The sequence below is a fragment of the Daldinia loculata genome (genome assembly GCF_022478755.1).
Source record: "Daldinia loculata strain CBS 113971 unplaced genomic scaffold F4817scaffold_27, whole genome shotgun sequence".
Taxonomy (NCBI): domain Eukaryota; kingdom Fungi; phylum Ascomycota; class Sordariomycetes; order Xylariales; family Hypoxylaceae; genus Daldinia; species Daldinia loculata.
Window position 1 is genome coordinate 338464 of NW_026054881.1, and position 20902 is coordinate 359365.

The 20902-nt window shown below is 47.3% G+C and overlaps 9 protein-coding genes across 9 annotated transcripts; 5 read left to right on the forward strand and 4 right to left on the reverse strand.

Moving 5' to 3' along the window:
* Positions 1-113: 113 nt before the first annotated feature.
* Positions 114-1287, reverse strand: F4817DRAFT_120014 (uncharacterized protein). The gene is made up of 2 exons (XM_049297621.1): positions 837-1287; positions 114-784 (listed from the first exon to the last, which is right to left on the reverse strand). The coding sequence occupies exons 1-2, from the start codon at positions 922-924 to the stop codon at positions 240-242; spliced, it is 633 nt and encodes a 210-aa protein (XP_049158685.1). The 5' UTR covers positions 925-1287; the 3' UTR covers positions 114-239.
* A 1110-nt stretch (positions 1288-2397) lies between these two features.
* F4817DRAFT_365538 (uncharacterized protein) lies at positions 2398-3457 on the forward strand (the record flags this gene model as incomplete). The annotated part of the gene is made up of 2 exons (XM_049306880.1): positions 2398-2848; positions 2907-3457. 2 exons carry the CDS (start codon positions 2398-2400, stop codon positions 3455-3457), a joined length of 1002 nt encoding a protein of 333 aa, XP_049158686.1.
* A 200-nt stretch (positions 3458-3657) lies between these two features.
* F4817DRAFT_316355 (uncharacterized protein) lies at positions 3658-4020 on the reverse strand (the record flags this gene model as incomplete). Its single annotated transcript, XM_049300665.1, has 1 exon — positions 3658-4020. One exon carries the CDS (start codon positions 4018-4020, stop codon positions 3658-3660), a length of 363 nt encoding a protein of 120 aa, XP_049158687.1.
* A 598-nt stretch (positions 4021-4618) lies between these two features.
* Positions 4619-6027, reverse strand: F4817DRAFT_365539 (uncharacterized protein; the record flags this gene model as incomplete). The annotated part of the gene is made up of 2 exons (XM_049306881.1): positions 4619-5528; positions 5586-6027. 2 exons carry the CDS (start codon positions 6025-6027, stop codon positions 4663-4665), a joined length of 1308 nt encoding a protein of 435 aa, XP_049158688.1. The 3' UTR covers positions 4619-4662.
* A 247-nt stretch (positions 6028-6274) lies between these two features.
* Positions 6275-6683, reverse strand: F4817DRAFT_338917 (uncharacterized protein). The gene has a single exon (XM_049303480.1). It carries the CDS (start codon positions 6642-6644, stop codon positions 6315-6317), a length of 330 nt encoding a protein of 109 aa, XP_049158689.1. The 5' UTR covers positions 6645-6683; the 3' UTR covers positions 6275-6314.
* Positions 6684-9937: 3254 nt separating this feature from the next.
* F4817DRAFT_338919 (uncharacterized protein) lies at positions 9938-10693 on the forward strand. The gene has a single exon (XM_049303481.1). It carries the CDS (start codon positions 9962-9964, stop codon positions 10607-10609), a length of 648 nt encoding a protein of 215 aa, XP_049158690.1. The 5' UTR covers positions 9938-9961; the 3' UTR covers positions 10610-10693.
* Positions 10694-12596: 1903 nt separating this feature from the next.
* On the forward strand, positions 12597-14323 carry F4817DRAFT_338921 (uncharacterized protein). The gene has a single exon (XM_049303482.1). It carries the CDS (start codon positions 12769-12771, stop codon positions 13759-13761), a length of 993 nt encoding a protein of 330 aa, XP_049158691.1. The 5' UTR covers positions 12597-12768; the 3' UTR covers positions 13762-14323.
* Positions 14324-15648: 1325 nt separating this feature from the next.
* Positions 15649-18696, forward strand: F4817DRAFT_365545 (uncharacterized protein; the record flags this gene model as incomplete). The annotated part of the gene is made up of 3 exons (XM_049306882.1): positions 15649-17031; positions 18223-18477; positions 18544-18696. The coding sequence occupies 3 exons, from the start codon at positions 15649-15651 to the stop codon at positions 18694-18696; spliced, it is 1791 nt and encodes a 596-aa protein (XP_049158692.1).
* Positions 18697-19375: 679 nt separating this feature from the next.
* F4817DRAFT_365546 (uncharacterized protein) lies at positions 19376-20786 on the forward strand (the record flags this gene model as incomplete). The annotated part of the gene is made up of 2 exons (XM_049306883.1): positions 19376-19877; positions 19939-20786. 2 exons carry the CDS (start codon positions 19376-19378, stop codon positions 20784-20786), a joined length of 1350 nt encoding a protein of 449 aa, XP_049158693.1.
* Between the last annotated feature and the right edge of the window lie 116 nt (positions 20787-20902).

The following is a 20902-nucleotide window of genomic DNA, read 5'->3' on the forward strand; positions in this document are numbered from 1 at the left end:
TTGAGAAGCGTAAGTGTGTTTAAAAAGTCTGAGTACTTCAGCAGCTAAGAGGACCGCAACTCAGCGACCATGAAGACGCATCCCTGCCCGTGGAAGATTCGCTTAGAATAGTACGGCGACTCTAGGTTAACATACAAAGCGCCGAGAAGCAGCCATCGTTAAATATATCCGAATACGAGTCGCAGACTGAAGACTAACGTTCCGTCCGATCTCGTCTTGGCATAGGTTTTATTTCCGCCTTACGACGCCCACCGAACCTCAAACGTCTTGAAATTGACCTTGAGCGAGCCGGTCGCGTTTTTCTCCGGCCGAGCCACCAGCGGACTTACATCCAGAAGCCATTCTTCGCCACCGGCCTCGTCCTCGTCCGCGAGCACCCAGCAGATCTCCCGCAGGGGAATCTTCTCGACGACGTCGCCGTTCGCATCCAGCACGAGCCGGTGCACCCAGAAGCTCTTACCGTGCTCGTCGCCCTCGCGCGCGATTTCGATAGTGACTCCGCCCACCTTAGCGGGTTCGGGCTCGTTTTCCGTGAGAGTCAGGGGCGCGACGCTCCAGTCCGCAAAGCGGTCCGTGCTTACGGTGCTCAGCTGCGGCCGCCCAACGTAGTACTCGACGCCCGTCTTGATCCATTTCTCGGGCGGGGAGATGTTGGCCGAAGAGCGGCGCTTAGGTACGAGGAGCAGACCTCCTTGGTCGTACCGCTCCTTCCAGTCAGCCCAAAAGGTGACGCGGGCTGATTTGAAGTTCTTCAAGAGGCCTGAAGATGTGTGGGAGATGGGTGCTAGGAGGGTTAGCCAAGAGTTAAAGGTAGAGAGGAGATAGGAACGTAGTACCAGTCCAAATATTCGTCGTCGGCGGCTTCTTCCAGATGTCGGTATTCGGTCCCGCTTCAAGGACGACGGATGTTTTGATGGTAGACATGGTGAGTGGTCGGGTCAATATGAAATTTTGATTTATGCCTTTGGTCTTTCGTAGCTACTGGTTGACACACATTCGAAAACCAACTGGCAGCGGGTTACCCCAAGTTTAAATTTAAATATCCTTCTGAGCTGAGAAATACGCCATATCTTGGACCTTGATCGTAACTTTGCCGATGACGGCCCGGCGGCCCTGGGCGGCTAGTCTAGAGCGATTTACGGAATTGCCAAGTTCGGTTGCTATTTGGTATGGATTATCACGTCGAATTGAAGGTATTCCGATGCATGTAGTCCAATTACTGCGACCTTCTCCTGCTCGTATCAAGCCTGAATCCTTAACAATCGTATCAGAAGCTTAGTCAAGACGTTGTTGATGTCGGAGATACCTAAAGAAGACGAGATCCTCAGCGTCTTGGCTGCTGATGTAAGGAGATGGTATAGGTCAATTCCCCACAAGAGCGGAGGTGCCTCTTATCGGTTCTCCGACGAGCCCCTTTAGACATCAGCTTAAGTAACTCGTAGAAGACTTGGTCATTGGCGATGTAGAACTGATTCTTAAGAAATAGTATTTGTAAGCGATAGGCAACACCGTCCAATTAATTTCCTCAACTTATGCAGACAGCTGTCTCTGGTTTTCCCTCCTACTTACTACTCCGATAGCTTTGTAGTAGATGGAGTAGTTAACAATTACTCTTGATGAATAAGATATCCACAGTCAAGAATGATGCTTAGGAAATCTGATTGGACTTGAACCAATAAGTAGTGGTTTAGCTTAACTTTGACCTCATCAACCATGCGTACATTTGGGGCTTGGTAAATAGCATCGAGGATAAAAATGGAAAGGGCGTTGAATGAAACTATACATTGAAATAGAATACATAATACCCCTAGCCTGAGTACACATACAATAGAGGCTGGTTACCGTTCGTGGTTTCTTTGCTACAGCATCTTTCAAGCTTTCGAGATTTCCCTAAGAACGATTGTATCAAGATATTCAGATGGTTCTTTCGACCGTTCATATTTCCTTTGCCGATCACCCTTTGAAATCATGTTTGGAACTGTTAGAAATTGAACTACTCGCTGCATCTCAAGTACGAAATCTCAAGGACTGCCCTAGCAGCGCAGCCGTTGGCAAGTGACCTTTTAACTTTCTTCCTTTAGGTGACTTCTTGTCACATATCTGATGCCTGGATCGTGCTCCCTCTCTGTTTATGAATGGGTAGGTACTTAACATGCCCACCAAATCACGACGGACCGGTAGCAAAAGTGAAGTTGCAACCAACACTTAGAAGGTAACGACGATGTAGTGCGATAGCACACTAAGGAACGACAAAGTTTCCTTGCAATTAAAGTAACGATAAACCGCATTTTACATGGAGTTACTCTGACGTTTCCCAACTTCACCAGTTTTTGTTCACGAAATCAACAATAACCACTCGAAATATCCATCACAGCACTCTTAGAACATTACCGTGAAATGCCTGACCCTGTATCTTGCGCAAGCTGTGGCAAGCCAGCAACGACAAGATGCTCCGGTTGTTTGAACGCACCAGAGCATCAACCTGACGATGCGCCAGTGACCGCCTACTGTGATTCCAAATGTCAACACCAGCAATGGCCGGCACACAAAGCGCAGTGTCGCATATTGATGAAGCGAAAAACGCTTCTAAGGATTGCGGAACTGCTAAAGACCGCCTTGTTCGCTTATCGTGAATGCGTATATGACATGCCTCTGACCGGGGTCAAGTATGAGGAAGGTATCCTCCGCTTACTGATGGATCCAAGGAAGATCCCATACCGTCCCTGGCAGATACCCTTTCCAAGCGACCTGAGCATTAGTCCTCAGCATAAAGAAGCAGTTCTAGCAACCAACCAATGCACAACTGCCCAATGCCTTCTCGGCCCCTTGGCTCGCTATCTTCTCGGAGGTAAGATAACCCAACCCTGCGCATGAGGCCACGAGAAGAAATGCTCACGATAAGATAGGAATCAAATCAATATTCAAGGTTGTCGAAGTACATGCCGAGCCAGTCGTTCCGTGGAAAGTCGTATGGTTGAACGGTTCTAAGGACGAATCGCGAACCGTCGCCTGTACCGCCGTGACGCACACCATCCTGCTCGTCTGGGCAAGCGGCGAGGGATGGGTCGTGGATATAACGGGATGCCAATTCGGCTTCCGGGACATCCTCGTCCCGCTGGACAGTTACTTCAAGAAGAGGGTGAAGAGCCTCGTCCGCGGACCATTCGCGTACACCGAGCACGAAACCAGCGACCTCGACGTCTTCGACTCCAAACTGGCTCTTAACGATACCGATACGAAGCGTCTAAAAGCCGCACACGAGCGAGCGGGCCGCTTGCATTTTGCAAAGTTTGTCCAGGAACGTTTCGACCGCTACGAGTCCCCACGTCCGTCGGAAGAGCTCCTCAGTGGTACCCCGGAGGAGTTCCAGGTTAAGCTTGCTCAGTTCGAGAGCGGCTTGAAAGTACACATGGCGAGTTTTGTGGACTTTGCTTTTGGAAAGGAACGTTTAAATTAGTCGGATTGACGTTTGAATTGCCTTGTTATCCTGTGACAATATCCGTATAGTTTCTGGGCTTCAAGTACTTTGAAGTAGCTACCTAAGCAGAGGATTGGTTTGAAATTCATTTACCTTGACCCATTCAATGTACGTTTTTCTCTCGTTTAGTGGGTAGATCACCATTCATCCATTAAGGTCTATGAAGTGACCCATTAACTTTAAGAATTCCCCCAAATTCTTCCGTCGAACCTGAATCTTTCCTCAAGAGGTCCGCTGTGATTCATCATTGACTGCAGTGTGCCCTGAATACTTTTTCTGGCGAAGTCTCTGCCCAAAGTTTTGAGATTAGATGTCCTGATCATAGCTGCGTCCAAAGCCTTTTCGATAACATTCTTCTTCGTGCTAGCTCCATTCGTGACCATCAGTCTAAGAACATTCATCCACATATCTAACTTGTCGGCTTCATTTTGATAAGCATTCAACGCAAATGTCAAGGTCCATACCCATATACTAGGGCTCTCATCCTTAGCGACAAAGTTAGGGTCAGCACCGTTCCCCAGTAGGGCGGCAACGATTCCCATATCCGTAGAAGGAGGAGGGATTGCATCTAATAAGAGGGGCGATAATTTTGCATCAGATTTTGTAATGCTCCGGTGGCGTTGCAAAAATCTGAGAGGGTTCCATGAAGACCGTTTGCCGATAGTAGGAGGATCATGTGTTTCGATGGTGAAATGTTCCTGTACTAGGCAAGGTTTCCGTACCTTTCTTTGTACGTATTCTATTACCTGACATTTTACTGCAAGGGAAATAAAAGTATGGCCGAAACGCTCGTAAGAATAGCGCATCCCTTTAGCTGACACCCAGGATAGTGATATGTGTCTAGTCGTCGTAGTATTTTCTAACTCGTCTAGTATCTTCATCATGCTTCCCGTATTTTCTTCCCTAATCTTCGATGCGAATCGTAAGCATTGTATAAGGGGGGTTGTAAATTTCGTATGCTCGACAGTTTTATGCATAGATAAGGACGCGGAGCACAATTTGAGATACGGGTCGAATGGATTTTTCATCATTCCTAAAAGCTTCGCTTGTATATTGGGTTGTTCGATATAGTCCTTGACGATTCTATGGTACTGGGCTGTAACAGTGCAAAGCTCAATCCGACAGCCTTTGATCTAATTTTGGAACATTGAGAAATCCTTTACAACAGGAATTTAGTCGCTTTCTTATGGTGTCAACCCGAATGGCAATCTCCTGGGGGTTAAAAGGGCGTTAGGAAGCTTAACAGCAAAGTCAAGTTCTTCCTCGTCAGCAAATGATAATAACAATGCTTCAGGCGGATGCTCGCAGGCAGCCATTAGGCGAAAATACTGGGCTGCGTGCTCGAGATAGAAAGGATCGAGGTCATGAAGGATCCTATCATACAGCGACTCTAAGTCGGGAGGCAGTTGAGAAAGCCGTCGTTGTAGGTCAGAAACTCGATCTCCGTATTTAATCCCCTCCAGAAGAGACGACACAACAATGCTGACCCAAAGAAAAACTCCCGAAGCCTTACGGACAACGTCCTCGATGAGATTTCGAGAAAGCTCAACCTCGCGGTTTTGAAGCGACACGAATTCAGCGTCGGATTTAAACCTAGACGTAACATAACGTCTAATATCGTTGAACGTGAGGTCTTCAATCATGAGACTTGGTTTGCCCTCGAGAGCGGCTTCAAAAACCACCCAAGGACGACTTGCTACACATACCCCTATTGGTAGCGTCTCTATTATATGATTGACGAATTCAATCAAGTCGCCGTGGGTGCCGTTGAATTCGTCAAGCCCGTCGATGAATAAGCACAGACTCTTGGTAGAACTGGCGAATTTAATCACGCTATCCAAAATATTTCGCAGTTCGATTTCGTCGAATGGCCTCGGATCCTTGTTATAAAGGCACAGGGCTTCCCACCTCTCCGGTGAGGCGTAAGGTATGGCCTCGGGGCAACTCTGGAAGATCTGACTTAATAAGGTGCGGTAGAGACCTTCTTTTGACGTTTGCATTTTGAAGCCGGCCGCCCAGAAGTAGAATGAGGCCACTATCACTGGCTTTTCTCCGGCCCACTAAAGTAAATATTCTGTGCACCGGGACTCTCCGTCGTGCGAATGACCTGCTTCTCGAGGTGAGATGGGCTGGGTGATGTATTTCATTAGTGCTGACTTGCCGGCCCCTGCTTTCCCTGTGATCCAGTATAATTGCTGGTCTGACTGGAGCCAGCGGTGAAATTTGGCCCAAGGGCAACGTTGATCATCTTCCAGGTCAAAGATCCAGCGGAACGTTTCTTGGTGAGCCTCCGTGATTCCGAGTTCACGATCGTGTATGCCGTCGGAGTGCAGACTTGAAATGAACTTGTGTTGGAGGGCTGATTTTCGGGTTTCCGTAAGTTCGAAGGCAGAGGCATCGTTGCCAGAGGGCCTGGCAGAAACGTAGACGGCGCTAAGTAGCTCATTACGAAATATTCTCCCTGTTTTATCGGAGTCGAGCGCATCAACTGCATGTTTGAGATACTCGGATAATGCCGACCCCAAGCCCTCGTGAAGGCCTATTACCATAGAATTTCTACTGTCCCTTGGCTGATCGTTATTACTTTAAGACTCTAAAAGCTGCAATATTAGTTCTTGGTTGTGCAGTGACTTTGTGGCGTAGAATCTTGAACAGTATATTAGAACAGTATATTAGAACAGTGCTTATGTTTCAATAAATCTAGATCTAACCTAAGAGAAAGATTCAATTCCAATATTATTTGGTCTTTGTATCGATCTAGTTGCGTTTGCAGGGCTATGATCTTTTCATTACCCCAAACGATCTTAAAAGCGGTTATGAAGGCCTTTCGCTTCTTTCACATTCCCCTATGGGAACCGTCTAAGATTCCAATGTTATCCAACGAGTTGATTATCTGCTGAGCGACTGTCCCACATTTTTTGGTTAGCGCGAGTATTCTGCTGTTGATTTCATCTTCAACCGGGTCTCGGGGCGACGATGTGGTTATGGGTATATGCTGTAGGGCCACCTTGAGATCTTGTGAAATAGACCGCGACGTGGTAAATTCGTCGACGATCTCCTTCTCGGAGCGCCATATCTTCCAAGCGAGATCAATGAATTTAGCACCGACGCCGACAACTTGCATAATATTGACTGCTAGACCAAAAGTCGCGATAGCTTCAACCATTTTGTTGAATAATATAACCGAAGGCGAGGAATCTATAAACAGAAAAGTAGAAAAGATGCTAAAGAAGATCTACTAGGAAGAAAGAATAACTACCAGCTTCGGCATATTTTAATTTATGGCCCGAAGCCTTTCAAATCACATGATACTCACGCATCAGACGAATAGCAATTCCAGTACGTCGACTAGTCGTATCATCACGTAGTCTGGAGGCGATGCATACAGCGCATTAGGTGTGTGGCTGTGCAAGGAAGGCAGAAAATAAACATCTCAATGGCTGAACCGTCTGCCTTAATTCTTATACAGTAGGTGCCGAATGCCTCAGTTACGTGTATACACTGGATTTTGGATTTGATAAGATTATTTTATAGGGGGTGGGCTATCCGCCGGATCTGAAATACATCTCATGAGGCCTCTGGCAATCTCTTAGCAAAGTTCCTTCTACTCCGTATATCGCGCCGCATAAGTGGGTCTCGGTGCTAATGAATACCGTAGTGTAACTTCGGTATGCGGCCCCACTGTCCTCCGACTACCCACTTCATGTCACCCCTACATTCGCATAAACCGAGGGCCCCCCCTGTGGGGACCACAAGAGCCCGACTTTTAGCAAGGCTTATGTCATCCCCTTATGTCATCCCCCATCCCCTCATATCGTTTTTCCGAAATTTAGCCTCTCATCCCACAGGGTCACGTGCCACCACGCCAGACCGCGCCTTCCCTCGCGCGGCCCGGCGGTGGCACGATGCTCTGGCTATGCCTCTGGCTATGTATTATATTGTCGTCTATTTTTTGTTTAAATAAGAAAAAAAAGGAACGTGTGGGATTCGAACCCGGCTTCCTGTAGAAGTTATATGGCGTTGTCCCGAAAGGGTTTAGTTTTGCACTTAAGAACATGTGACCTGTATGTGGCCTTGTATTGGCATATGGCCACCTAATGTGATTGGTTAAATTTTTAGCCTAAACCTTGTGCACAGGCCACCCTTATCCTCTTATCGGCTTATCAAAGGTCTTATCTCTTATCAAAGGTACGTACCACTTAAAATTTCCAAAATTGAAACTAGCTTAACACTAGTCATGCAGCTAAAACCTTAGCCCCATATTTTACCCTATTACAATACTTGAGACCCACAATTAAAAGGCACTAGTGGGTGCACAGACAAGTTGCCTAATTAGGAAATATCCTTAACTTGGCCTGGCACAATAACCCTCCTAAAAGTCGGGCATTACTTGGCCTCGTTGTCAGGATTTTAAATAGGATATATAAGGCAAAATATATGCTCGGTATGCGTAGCCACAAGCTCCCGCAGATACTAGTCAAAGTTCCTCGCGGAACAACGAAATCCATTCCTACTGTTTGGTTCCACCTTATGACACCCCTTGCCCGGAGGCTGCCATATATAGTTACCAGTATTATATATCTGCCTTCGGCTATCTACAAGCTATACCCCGACACTTTATTAAACTCCTGGACCCTATGTAATTTGGCAGAGTTTGTCCCAAGGCTCGTAATCACTCCGTTCTAATCCACATAAACCGTACACTAGCACGCTTGGGACTTGAGAAATGTGGCTTTAAGGTGCGTGTATATAAATATGAAGCTGTAGATTATTTTCGGTATTATTTCACTTCCGCTGGACACAACTTCGCGGCACACGTGCCACAAAGGCTACTTTTAGCGCAGCAGGCATTGGGTGTAATAGGGGTAACTTCCTTGTATCTTAACATTGCGCATGTCGGCGAACGTATCAGTGATAACTGCAAGGCTATCATCTCGCGCTGCAGCTGTCAAATAAGGCATGCCTACACGCTATCTCGCGGGGTAATTAGAGCGTTGCCTAGGTAGTGGATGATTTCGACATTTTTCACTTTCTGCTAAACACCTGGCATACTCGTCACTACCTAGCTACCTAAACTTCAAACTCGTAGTTTTAACAAGAAATTTCCTCCTCATAATTAAATTTCCATCCCATTTTCAACTTGAGCAACGTACCACCATGGAACTCGATATCCTCATCCCGAGGTATAAGGGGGGGGAGCTAGTACGACGGCTAAAGACGTTTTGGCCAGATGTTTTTGCGCGCTCTTTAGCGGAGCAAAACCTTTGTTCCGCCGTAGGCATCCTCAGATGGATGATGATGTCACTAGCAGAAGACGGATTCCTCGTCGTCAGGACTAATCCAGAGCTAAACGTCAGGACTAATCTAGAGCTAAACCTGACAGAGTTTTCTATGGTCGATTTCCCTAACGCCGAAAACGCCGATGCGAAATTGAGAGGCATCATCGAAAATGCCATCGCTGGCTTTTGCCATAAGTTTTCCCACTCCCAAAGTGATGGTAACGCGCCAGACCTGTTCGACATCCTTGAGAGCAAGGAAATGATCAACTCGTTTTGGTCAAAGACCGTTAATCTCCTCTATAGCGAAACAGCGTGCGAGAAACGCGGCAAATTTGTATTCGAATGCGATTTGCCGGCCGACGAAATCGCTCGGGACGGCCTCATACGGATAGAAGACCCCCGAAAGCTCGTTGCGGCCATCCAGGATAAATTAGCGCTCGCTTGGCGTTATGGAACTAGCAATCGCCTCTTCTACACCATGACACCGCCGAAATTCATTCGTGTCCTCTGGGACAGCACCTTTTGGTCTGCGCCCAACCACGGAGACTCACCGTTCCACATTCTACGGAAACTGACCATAAGGCACGAGAATCCCCGGATTGAGGGAGAACAGCTCGAATTCTCCCAGGTCTCAGTCTCATATCGCCTGATCTGCCTCGCGAGAATCCCCCAACCTGGCGAGCAGCCAGTTGCAGTTCACCTTTATAAATATAACGGTAAAAACTTCGTGCCGCCGTACGGAAGTAACAAAGACCAGGACTGGTCGTGTAAGGATCAAGGCAAGTATTATCTAGTCTATCACAAGTCTGATGCGCCCGACAATCTATTTGACGATAACTACCTGCCCGAATGCAAAGCGGCATTATCAGAACTCGCCCAAAAGGAATTGAAGATTCTTCGTGAATTCGTTTACAAGCAACCGAAGGATACAGCGACTTTAGAACGGCCTCGTTCGACTATAGAGCAACCCGTGCAGCAAGCAGCGCCCGACTCTCAATCTCGATCTATACCCGAGCCGCCTCCGACGAGACAGCCAGCGCGTGGCTCTCCACCTGCCGTCAACCCGAACCCAGTGCAGCAAATAGCGCCTGGTCCTCGACCTACATCGAAACCGGCCTCAGTGGAGAATACAGCGACTGGTACAGAAGAGGGAGAGGAATTTCGTGTCTTTCCGTCTGCTAACAGTCCTCGTGAAAGAGATGATATGAATCAAGGGACGTTTAGCCAACGGGACATTCAGGTCGATGGGCAAATGCTTTCCAAGTTGACCATAACGCCACAGCCACAATCCCCGCCTCCGCCTCCGCCTGCTTCTCGCCCGAGTGTCAGTTTCTTGGATGATGCTCAGCATAATACTGATATGGACCACGGCGACAGGCGTGAAGATACTTACGAGCCTGGTGAAATTGGCTCGCGATCGGCTAATCCAGCACCGAAAAGGAAACGAACCTCTCGCGGTAAGGGTAGACGAAGAAAGCGGGCAAATGGTCAATCTGGACCTAATGTTCCTGGAGAGCCGTCCAGACCAGGAGATCAATCTAGGCCTCGAGAGCGATCTCGGCCTCGAGAACAGTCGCCGATTCGAAACCGCTCACAGTACTGGAGCCCTTCGATAAACACTCGTTCTCCCAGGGACATGCATAGTGGTGTGTCTCGTCGAGAATTACCATCCCGGGGTCGGCAAGAGCGCGACTGGCAACCCAGATCTCGTCCTCCCTCTCCGCGTTATCGCCCAATGGGTTACGGGGACCAGAGAGTGCGTGATTCGCGAGCAAGATCTCGATCCCAAAGTCCGCGTCGACAGAGTTCCGGGTATCACCAATATCGCAACCCACGAGAGACATATCGCTAAGTCTAAGAATCCCTACTATAAAGTTACTACGCTCCGGAAATTTTAGTGTAGATGGAACCAGTTAAGATAGTTAATAGCCATGCGGTATACGTGCCACAAAGGCTACCTTTACCGTAGCAGCTACTTTTTACAATAGAAGCCAAGAGTTACGATTAACCTTCGGCTGTAACTTTGAATAGTTTAATTTTATCTTTACCTTGTGCATGCTTGCGAATGTGTTAGGGGTGACTACAAGGCTATCAACTCGCGCTGCAATGTTGACAAGCAGCCCCTGTTTATACGCTCTCTTGGGGACTACTTAGAACCTATTCGCCCAGTTAATTAACCACTCCTATTGTTACTTCTACAAAATAGGAACAGTTGAAATATAGGCTATAAATGCAGCAGGCGTGTGAATATTTTGACAAGGTATCCGAGTGACCGGGTAGACCAACGGATAGGTTTACTGACACTTAAAGGTTGCGGAATGAGGCTAAAGCAACCTTGGGTGATATACGTATCACGAAACTAAAAGTGTTTACTTATCTACGATCTTACAATCACGAAATATCCAGTAGACGATTGATAATCTTAGGATTTTAACTCTCCGTTATTCTACTCACCTAATCTGCACTGGTCATCTTAGGATCTTGCACGCAAGGAAACTGAACATTAGATAAACCGCATATCAGGTTGTTGCACAGGACATTGACCACCCCGGATTCTCCAAAGCTTCGGTGAATCGATTCATTTTCTTGTATGCTGTTTAAACCTAAGCATCGAGGATGCTTCACATGCCTAGGTAGCTATTAACCAGCTCTAAGAGGCTGATAATTACAGTATACAAATGATGGCAACAAGGATAATCTATCCTAGCTATATCTTAGATCAAGCCTCGCTTCAGGCGGCCCCTCCTCTACTTAGCTGCACACGTATTTTAGGTAAACTTCTATATGTACCGAGGAGTTAGTTGCATAGCTTGTACCCGTTGGTGTATTTCTCCTCAGGTATCAAAGTACTTATGCTACCTATTAAGCCTAAGTGGAGGCTTGGTGTACTGCATGGTAGTAGCTGCAGACCCCCGCGTACTGATGGCGGCGTCGTCATAGGGATTATAGGGCATATGGTAGCTAAGGCCGCATGAATGGCAGGTGTTCGTCACTAGGCAACATCTTTTCGTGACCCGTGCTGTCGCGTTCACCGCCCCACGAATTTCTTTAAGAATTAAATTCCCCATCCCTCTCAAAAATTTATCTTTCTCCCACCTTCAACATCAACCTTCTCATCGCAACACCCACCACACACAACTATCATCGATTACCATACATACTAATTTCGAATCCTTTATTAGGATGACAGGAAGAGCAAAAGGCGGAGGCCATAGAGGCCATCCATCAAGTTCAAGTAGCGCCCGTCACCAAGATCCGACCAAGTCAAACCGTCGATCAAGTAAAATCAGAGCAGCATCATCCCACCCTAGCAAGCGAATCAGGACATCAGCTCCTTCGCGCAACGACGACGACGAACCCCAAGAGGAAGAATACCAAGACATGATTCCCTCCCTCTCGGATTCGTCGGGTGAAGAGGCAAGGTCTGATGAGTCCCCTGTCTTCTATTCCTCCGAGTCCGATCGACCGCAAAGTTCAAAATCCCGACGCAGATCAAAATCCAACAAAGGCTCGGGGTCTCACAGAAGCTCGCATTCTCACCGAGACTCAAAGACGCGCCCAAGTTCTAGATCCCACCGAAATACCGGTCGGAAAAGGCATAGAAGCCCTACTGATTCTGAAGAGGGTAGTTCCACAAATCCTCAGGGCCTATCTGGATTTGCCTCCATTGCCCGCGTATATAAGGATGAATCCAGTCGCATCTCTCAACATATGGTGGCAGGTAGGGAGTGGATGCTGTCGGAAAAGCCCGTCGTGACCAAGGAACATTTCAGAAGCCTTGCTCCGATGGCAAGCTGCGACAACACATTCACTAAAGAGGACAGCGAGGCTGTAATTAGAAGCTTTGAAGCCGACCCGGCCAAACGTCTTATTCTAGGACAGCACACTGTAGAACATATAGCAGTAGAAGGTCGCGTCCCCCCAAAGAAGCCACGCCGCGCCGAACGAGACTCATTCGGAACCGTCTTCCGTCTATTCCTCCGGTATTACGATTGCACCTACGACCAGTTCATGGGCCCGAAATACCAACTCAGGCTCGACTGCTCCGAGAATCCGTTGGTAACCATTGACGATGGGACACGCATCAACGACCCTTTCCCGTCCAAACCCTTCTCGGAAGGCCTCAGATGTCTTATCTCCCAGAACATCTGGCTAGGTAACCTCGAGCTCCTAGCTACGTGCATCCAATATATAAACCGAGTACGCACTCACGACACTCGGCCTTGGAAACTGGTCGACTGCGACCCGGAGAGCATGTTCTTCAAGACGTGGATAAGCGTCGTCGCGAGAAACCCCGGTCAGGCGACCATGGAAGACCTCTACTCGCAAGTGAAGCGAGAGCTTGGCCCCCAGAAAGGGTTCTATCAGACGTTCTTCGACCAGATCACCAAGTCCGTCGAGTCAAAGATTCCCCAAGGCAGAGCGGCCCGTGTTTACAAGTCAAGGCGCCGGGACGACCAAGATCCTTATTTCATCCGCGCCATCGACATGGCCATACTCCTCAACGCTCTCGATAATATGAGCTTTTGGGGTTTCCCCCTTTTCCGAAGCACTAAGCTCACATCCGCAATCATCCAACGGGTAAAGCCGGGTCAAGACTATCCGTCGGAAGAAAAGCTTTCTAAGGCGCGATACTATTCGGTCTTGTCGGAAAGAACCTTCCACAGAGCAGCGGAACTGAGGGCTGAAGCCGAAAAACCTATCAAACTTTCCGAAGGAGATACAGATTCTTCTAGTGATGATCCCGCTCATACCTCGTGCAGGTCAGTGGATTTATCTAACCGAAGCCCCAAGCATGCCGCCCATAGATCCGAGGTTTCACCCGACGGTGGCTCTAGACACGTCTCTGGCTATCCAGCGTCATCTGCCGTCTCGCACAGCAGCTCCGACTCACCCGCCAAGAACCCCACTGATAGGGATAAGATAGCTGAGTATACACCTCAGCCCCAGACTCGGACCGCCACCAAGAGCAAGAAGCGGCCCAGAGAGCGTTCTCCCTCCTAGTCGACAGGAGAAACCACTATTCCGATGTAAGAGCTCTGCGGCGTCAATATTCACTTGACAACCCAGTAGATAGGTAGCAATGATAGTTTAATGGAATACAGTCGGGCCTAAAACCCATCTTCGCTCGTATTTATGATCGTTACCTCGTAGCTCTTATAAATTACCTTGATTGAATTTCTCTCTTATTCTTTACAATAGCTGCTTTTTTCTCTCTTCTTTTCCCACCACCTCTCTTAGTAAATGCATAGTAAATAATTGAAGCCGGATGGTCTCGCTGCTAACATTCATTCTTGTAAATTTCGCCGTGCCTTTTGCTTTTCTCGTGTGGTTTAAAATCCCTACATAGGAATTGTAAGTAGCTTGCATCTTAGGTACATGACCTTTTAAAAAAGAATAATTCATCTTTACAAATGAATTCATTAAGCTTAAAGTTTCTTGAGGAGAACAGTGCGCTAGTAAATTTCTATGAGCTTATCTGTACCTTGCAAGAAGTTGTCACACAGCTGATACGTATTATTAAGGCGATGATTGAGGCAATATTGATGGAATTACTGATGATTTGATTGAATGTGTTGAGATCGTGAGAACGCGTGGAACGCGAGTAATTATAGAGATTTCAGGTCACCTGACGGGGCTGACTAATCTGACACAACTTTAAAAACTGACCCTGTGCAAATACCGTCATTAGCACTTTGAAAACAAGTGGAACTTTGGGCGTTGTCGAAATCACGTGATCAACTGCCGCTAGGCTGTTCACGTGCCAAATTGAACTTCAATTGAACTTTAATCGGCCAAGACCAAGAGACAAGATCAGTGGTCAGATTTATTACAGGCTGGTTTTACGGTTGTAATACTAGCCTTTGAAATTTTCAAAATATTTTGACATAATCTCTAAGATCATTTTGAATTTGATATAAACAAGAGATTTTCTCCCGAGACTTTGTAGGTGTAGACGCGGTTATGTCGATATAACAAGCTAGATCATGGAATAAATTATCACCAATGCTTGATATCAATCCAACTTTAACAGTTTTTGTAGATTTATGTAAAACTTACAGCATATGTCGTAAAGTAAACTCATGGTATATTGATAAAGTCTTGCACTTTAGCTTATGTCATATAAGATTGAACCGGTTTACATATTAATGCGCGCTTTCGAGGTTAAGCTTCGAGCATGATAAATCAGCTACCGAAGCTTGGAAAGGATTGGCGCTTAACATTTAATAGCGTGTAAAATTAACTAGTATACCAACTAACTAACCCCATTCTCGTCAAATGTGACGGAAATGAATTACAATAACACATACGATCTAAGATCAGCCACGGGTAATAAGGGACTGGACTACGTGTTAACAGGTACCTAACCTATAAGGCATCACTAAAATGGCCTTGGTATTTAATGCGGGTAGCAATCATTGCATATTAAACTATCTAATGATAGATCAGAATCAAAAGGATGTTTAGCTTTTTGTACTTTAACAGAAAGATGATGAAGTAAAACGTAATCATCAAAAATGAGTGGCGTAGAATAGAATAATTTATAATAATCTGTCACCATTTAAAAAAAGAGGCACGAAAGAAAGCACGGAGACTGGAATAATCGAAATCGAATCAGTAGCTGGAATTTACCAATAGAAAAAAAAGAAGCAGTAATTACAAGAGTACAAACTGCTTGTACAGGCTGATTTTGACCCCCTCTACGATCGTGATTACTTTAGCAACCAAAGGTACTTGGTAACCTTAGGCTGCAGTCTGATCTTGGAAATTCCCCTCCTACCTGTGCACATATAAAAGAATCCTGCCCTTCCTCCCAAAAATCTTTTCTACCCTTCCTCTCTTCATCATTCATCATCAAATTTTCTTCCCACACCTGGGCACACTTTCAAGATGGATACAAAACCTATGAACAATACAAATAACTTACAACACGACACGGCATCGAGACCCGGAGAACCCTCCGCAAGCTCTGCCAATACCGCACCACAGCCGTTAGAGTCCACCCTCAATCCTGAGCTAGCTCCGGCAAATCATAACGACATCAATGGCGACGTCCAAATGAACGACTGGCCCCGACTTACTTCAGCAGCAGCCGCCGCTCTTGTGCAGAGCCGCTGGGCCACTGAGGACGAGCATCCCGAAAACAACCAGCACCGGTTTGTCTCACGGGCCAACAGACGCCCAAGAGATGGCGGATCTGGAAACAACGCACCTGCTGCTCGTAATCGTTCCCGCTCCCCTCGCAGGCATGGCGAAGACCAGATAATTAGGCTAAGAGATAACCCTAGACCTGCTAACGCTGCCGCTAGGACTACCAGCGTGAACTGGAATCTCGAACCGGAGGGATACCTGACCCACAATAGTAGAGGTACCATGGCTATAAAGGACGAGAACATGGACGCGGTGCAGAACTCGGCTATCAGTCTGAACACCAATACCATCAGAGCCAGTACAACAGGCTCCGAGCGGTTCATAAATATCACGGATCGCATGTCGACTATAGCTCCATTGCTAGTACGACCCGAAGATACCGTAATACCGGTCATCCAGATTGATCGCAGACGCCAGCACATCCGCTCGGCCAACCCATCGAGGAGCCAAGAGGCCAACATGCGTCACAATATATCTCGCCAGGGAGCCGCCCCACATAGTGTGCAGTCCGACTTCCAGCCACAAGTACAACGACGAGTACCTCGAGAACACAACGCCAGGCCGCAGCAGCCTCCCGCAGAGCCAGAGGAGCTCCCCGCCGAAGTGCAACACCCCCCGCCCCAGCTCCAGCCCCGAGTTCTAGTGTGCGCAAACTGCGGCATAGAGGGCCACACCCTAAGAGACTGCGTAACGCATTGGACACTCGCAGGAGATATCCCGGGTTGCTACCGCTGCAACGATATATCACACACAATTGATAGCTGCCCAGTTCAGCCGCCGTATGACGACGCCATGAAGTATCAGATCGAGGTTATCGATCGTTCGGGCCGACCGCCTTTAAGATCAACACGTGGATGGAACCAACTAGCCGTGGCAATGAACTATCGGGGACCTGGTCCGATTAGTAAGGAGTATATGAAAGGTCTATATTTGACGCACTTCAATACTTGGGATTACGGCCTGTCATTAATGCAGCAGTGGGACTTGCTGATTAAGGATCCTGCTACCGTCAGCCTGGAGCAGATTAAGAACCTTCCAAACCAGGGTTACGATGACCTACCCCGCGACAAACGAGGTCGGGTTCGGATTAGGCGTGAAAAGCGGGATCCGAGTCAAGCGATAGTGATCCCAATATAAGTCTGATCGGGTAGATACGGAAGATATGGAAAGTCAAAGTACATAGTTGACAGAGGTAGTCATCTTTCAGGTAGTAGTCAGCTTTAGTCCTAGTTGACGATATAAATAAAGCTTCCTCCGCTGTAGACAGCCCCAATGTTTCGTGTCCATAAAGTTCTCTTAGATAGTGCTAATCTAAGTACCCCTGGTGTGGTGTAATGGCTGTCTATCATGAATCATTGTTGTATTAGGAAGTATCTAAGGGATTCTCTAAGGTCTGTAAGATCTAGGTACTTGTATAGACTTGTAGTAAGGAGATCGTGACACTAGTAATTACAGGGAAATCAGAAATTTCGGGTTACTTGACAGGGCTAACTAATCAAATCAAAAGAAAAAGAGAAAGAATACAAAATCTATTGAATCAAATAAATAGCTCTGTGCACATTCTCTGGCCGGTTGTCATTTGGGTGCCTCTGAAGCACGTAGTCTTGGTCAAGAACCAGCTTATCTTCCTAGTGATGAACACAGCCATTTACGCGGCCTTTCTCTCTTTCCCTTCGGTTTTGATCTTGGATGGCGGATGCTTCCATCCTTAGTTATTGTAAGTTGATGTTGTTTAGGTAGGTATTAGTGTAGTTATTGGTATCGGCAAGGCTGCGTGTTTCAAGAGGTTTTGGCTAAAATCTCTTAGGGTCCGTCGTGTTTGAGTTTTGCGATGTTATACTGGACTGGGTAGTACCTTCGTAGTTTTGATGGGCAAAGGGGTTGAATAAATCAGGCTGCTGCTGGGTAGGAAATACCACTTGAGGATTTTGTACGCTATCGTTGACTTGGCCTGTATGCCCTTATAAATCCACACCTAGCCACACACCAACAACCAATAATATTGCCCCAAATATGTATTATATAAAGTGCCAAATAAAAACATTTGCCCTGGATTCGAATAGATATCCCAAAAAGAATATCTACCGAAGCTAAGTCAGGCTAGGCCTAAGTTAAGTTAATTAGATTATCTAACTCGTGGAACTCGTTGAGCTAGATCGTAATCCTAATAATCAACTTAACAACAATTTCAACTCTATTCTAAGCATCACATCCGGTGGTCGGATCTATCCCACGTTTGCGATTAGGCACTCACATTATTTGTACTGCCATAACGTTCTTACTTCCTGATAAGCTACGGAAGATACTTTTTAGTCTCTGCCTTCGGCTGGGGGAAATAATAGCGTTCCAGGTGCGCTGCGCCAGCTTACTTTGGACGCGAGTTTGATACTCGAAAGACTGGAGAGGGGTCAGCTACATGAACAGATAGGAGACGAGGAGTTCAACGCTCATACTTCGATCCTCGAACGTCTAATCGTCTTTAAAAATATCAAAGAGCTTCGAGAACGGAACGAACAGCTTCTCAAGGTTACTCATAAGCTTATGGAAGTCATAAGATACAACCAAGCGGTAAGAAGTAACCTAACTACGGAAGCCTGCGCTGTATACTGACCATGCCTTAGATGTCTCATCGAGGAAGCTGTTGCCGCTAGGAGCCAGGCAATGGGAGATCATAAGGAACGCGGTCGACTCAAACCAGAACTAGAAATCTTCAAAGACACGCTCAGAGGTTTCCAGGCCAATTGTACAACCTCGAACAAAAACTGGAGATCTTCAAAGGCATTCTGAGGTTTCTAGGTGAAGACAGAAAGCAGTGGGAGGAATTAATTCAGGCTAAATAACTGCGAATTTGAACAGGAACTAGAAGTCTTCAAAGACGCGCTGAGGAGGTTTCCAGGTGAAGACAACTTCTTCAGGTTACCCATGAGCTTGTGGAGAGTCTACGCCTATACATATTAAACATGTCCTTTGTTTTAGATACGAGATGGCAGGGCACGAGTGCGGGATACTAGCGCGTAGGTACAGAAGTACGTTGCCGACGGCAACTAGAGTAGGGAGATACATCATACATTGATACCACCATGCTAGGCTAATGATATTCTGGTCAATTATTGGAAGGTGCGTTGTTGATTCTCATGTCTTGTGGCCTTTCAGGATCTGCTCAGATAGCGTAAATCGTGGCCCTAATCAGTCCGGTTGCCAGGTGACGTGGATCACTTTCCAACTCGTAACAGCCTGAAGGCCAATATTTCCGTTTCCTAAGCACCTAGATAAATTTCCTAAGCACCTAGATAAATAGATCTACCTGAGGTTGCCTAACTGACCGCCCAAGTGACCCCTCCCCACCTAGGTACAAAAGAAGTTGCGCAGTCTTCACATCTCTCAACTTGCTCTTCCCCTTCTCCAACTTTTCGCCTTTCATCAACATCTTCTTCCAATACCACATCATCAGACTTCATAAGAGACAATGAATCGGCCACGCCCGCCGAGAGGGGCACCACCCCGAGACAACTCACACAACGAAACCGACGCCCCGACAAGAAGCTTCGGCCGGCAGCCCTCGCAGCGAAGCGAACATACCGCTCGGCACTATATGCCCAACTCTTCCGCCCTCGCGATGGAAGATTACTCCGAGTATAATCCTGACGATTACTCCGAGGATAATCCTGACGATTACTCCGAGTATAACTCTGACGATTTGTCTGACTACGACGAAGATGGAACGGATGGATATTATCAAAATAACCCGCACCAGATTTCCCATCACATCAGGTCGCGAATTCTTCCCTGCTGCGAAGAATGCATCGTCGAGCGTGTAGGCGTATTCAACGACGTCATAGCCGAGTATGAATACGAGTATAGAATGCTCTTGGACATATTCGACGAAGAGTCAGAGCGGTACGAAAACGGCACGTTTGATAATCACGTCGTAAACCGCGAAATCAATGCGTATATGTACGAAGGTCATTGTAAGTTATTTACATCCTGTTTACGTTACGTTGTTTCTCGCTAATCAGACATCTACGACAGTCCCCGAAGCAAATGATTTTGCACGAAGGTACCCGATTCGCGAACGACCATCGAGGCAGCCGGTGAGCTCGGAATATGCATCCCGAGGTGGTTTTCGCCAACCGCCTGTCAGATCTCATGAACGGCAGCGCGAATTTGGTCCGGCTCGACAGCCTGCTCCCAATCCGCAACTTCCGCTTCCAGTTCCTACTGCGCGCGTGCACGTAAGACCTATGAGTTCGTCTAACGTGAAACCCGCGAGCTCATCTAACGCCCTCTCGGAGACCTCTAGAAGTAGGACCGTAGAGCAACGCCCTCGTACTGCCCGTGGACGTGATGGACTTATCAAGAGTACGAAACCATCTCGGCCGGTGCCAAGCCAGCCCGCAGCCGCGACAAGAACGGCGACTCAAGGTACTGCACAATCGAATACGACAGGCCTTAGGGGCTTTCATCCAGGATATCTTTTCTTTCCAGTTGGACAGCATAGTCTTTTCGGGCCGCAAAGTCGTGAAAGGTTATTCGGGAAGCGATGTATTGAATCGCCGCTACGACCGTCCCTCGGGGAGATGGTACCAGCCGAGCGCAGTAGCAGTCATGGTATATTAGACCAGTCTGCCCCTGCTGCCAAGGAAGATGGCTACAAGTCTGGAGCAGTTGATCCGCAGCCAGGGGATGTCCCGAAAAGACCCCGCGGATCTCGTGGACGAGGGCGCCGACGCCATAAGGAGCGACGTAGTGGCACTGTGCTCTCCGGGCATAGTCAACCCCAACGCTATCGCTCTCGATCACCTCTCCAGGGTTGTCGGGACCAACAAACCAGGCGGCGATCCGCAAGCCCTCGATCGCAAGCCCGTCGATACTATTAGTTTGTGGTCACACTTACTGGTCAATGCCTTGTTCTTGTTAGGTAACTCCGAAGAGTGCCGCTATAAGTCCTTGAATTGCTACTGTACTTTACCGTATTGTGCTTATACTTATCTCA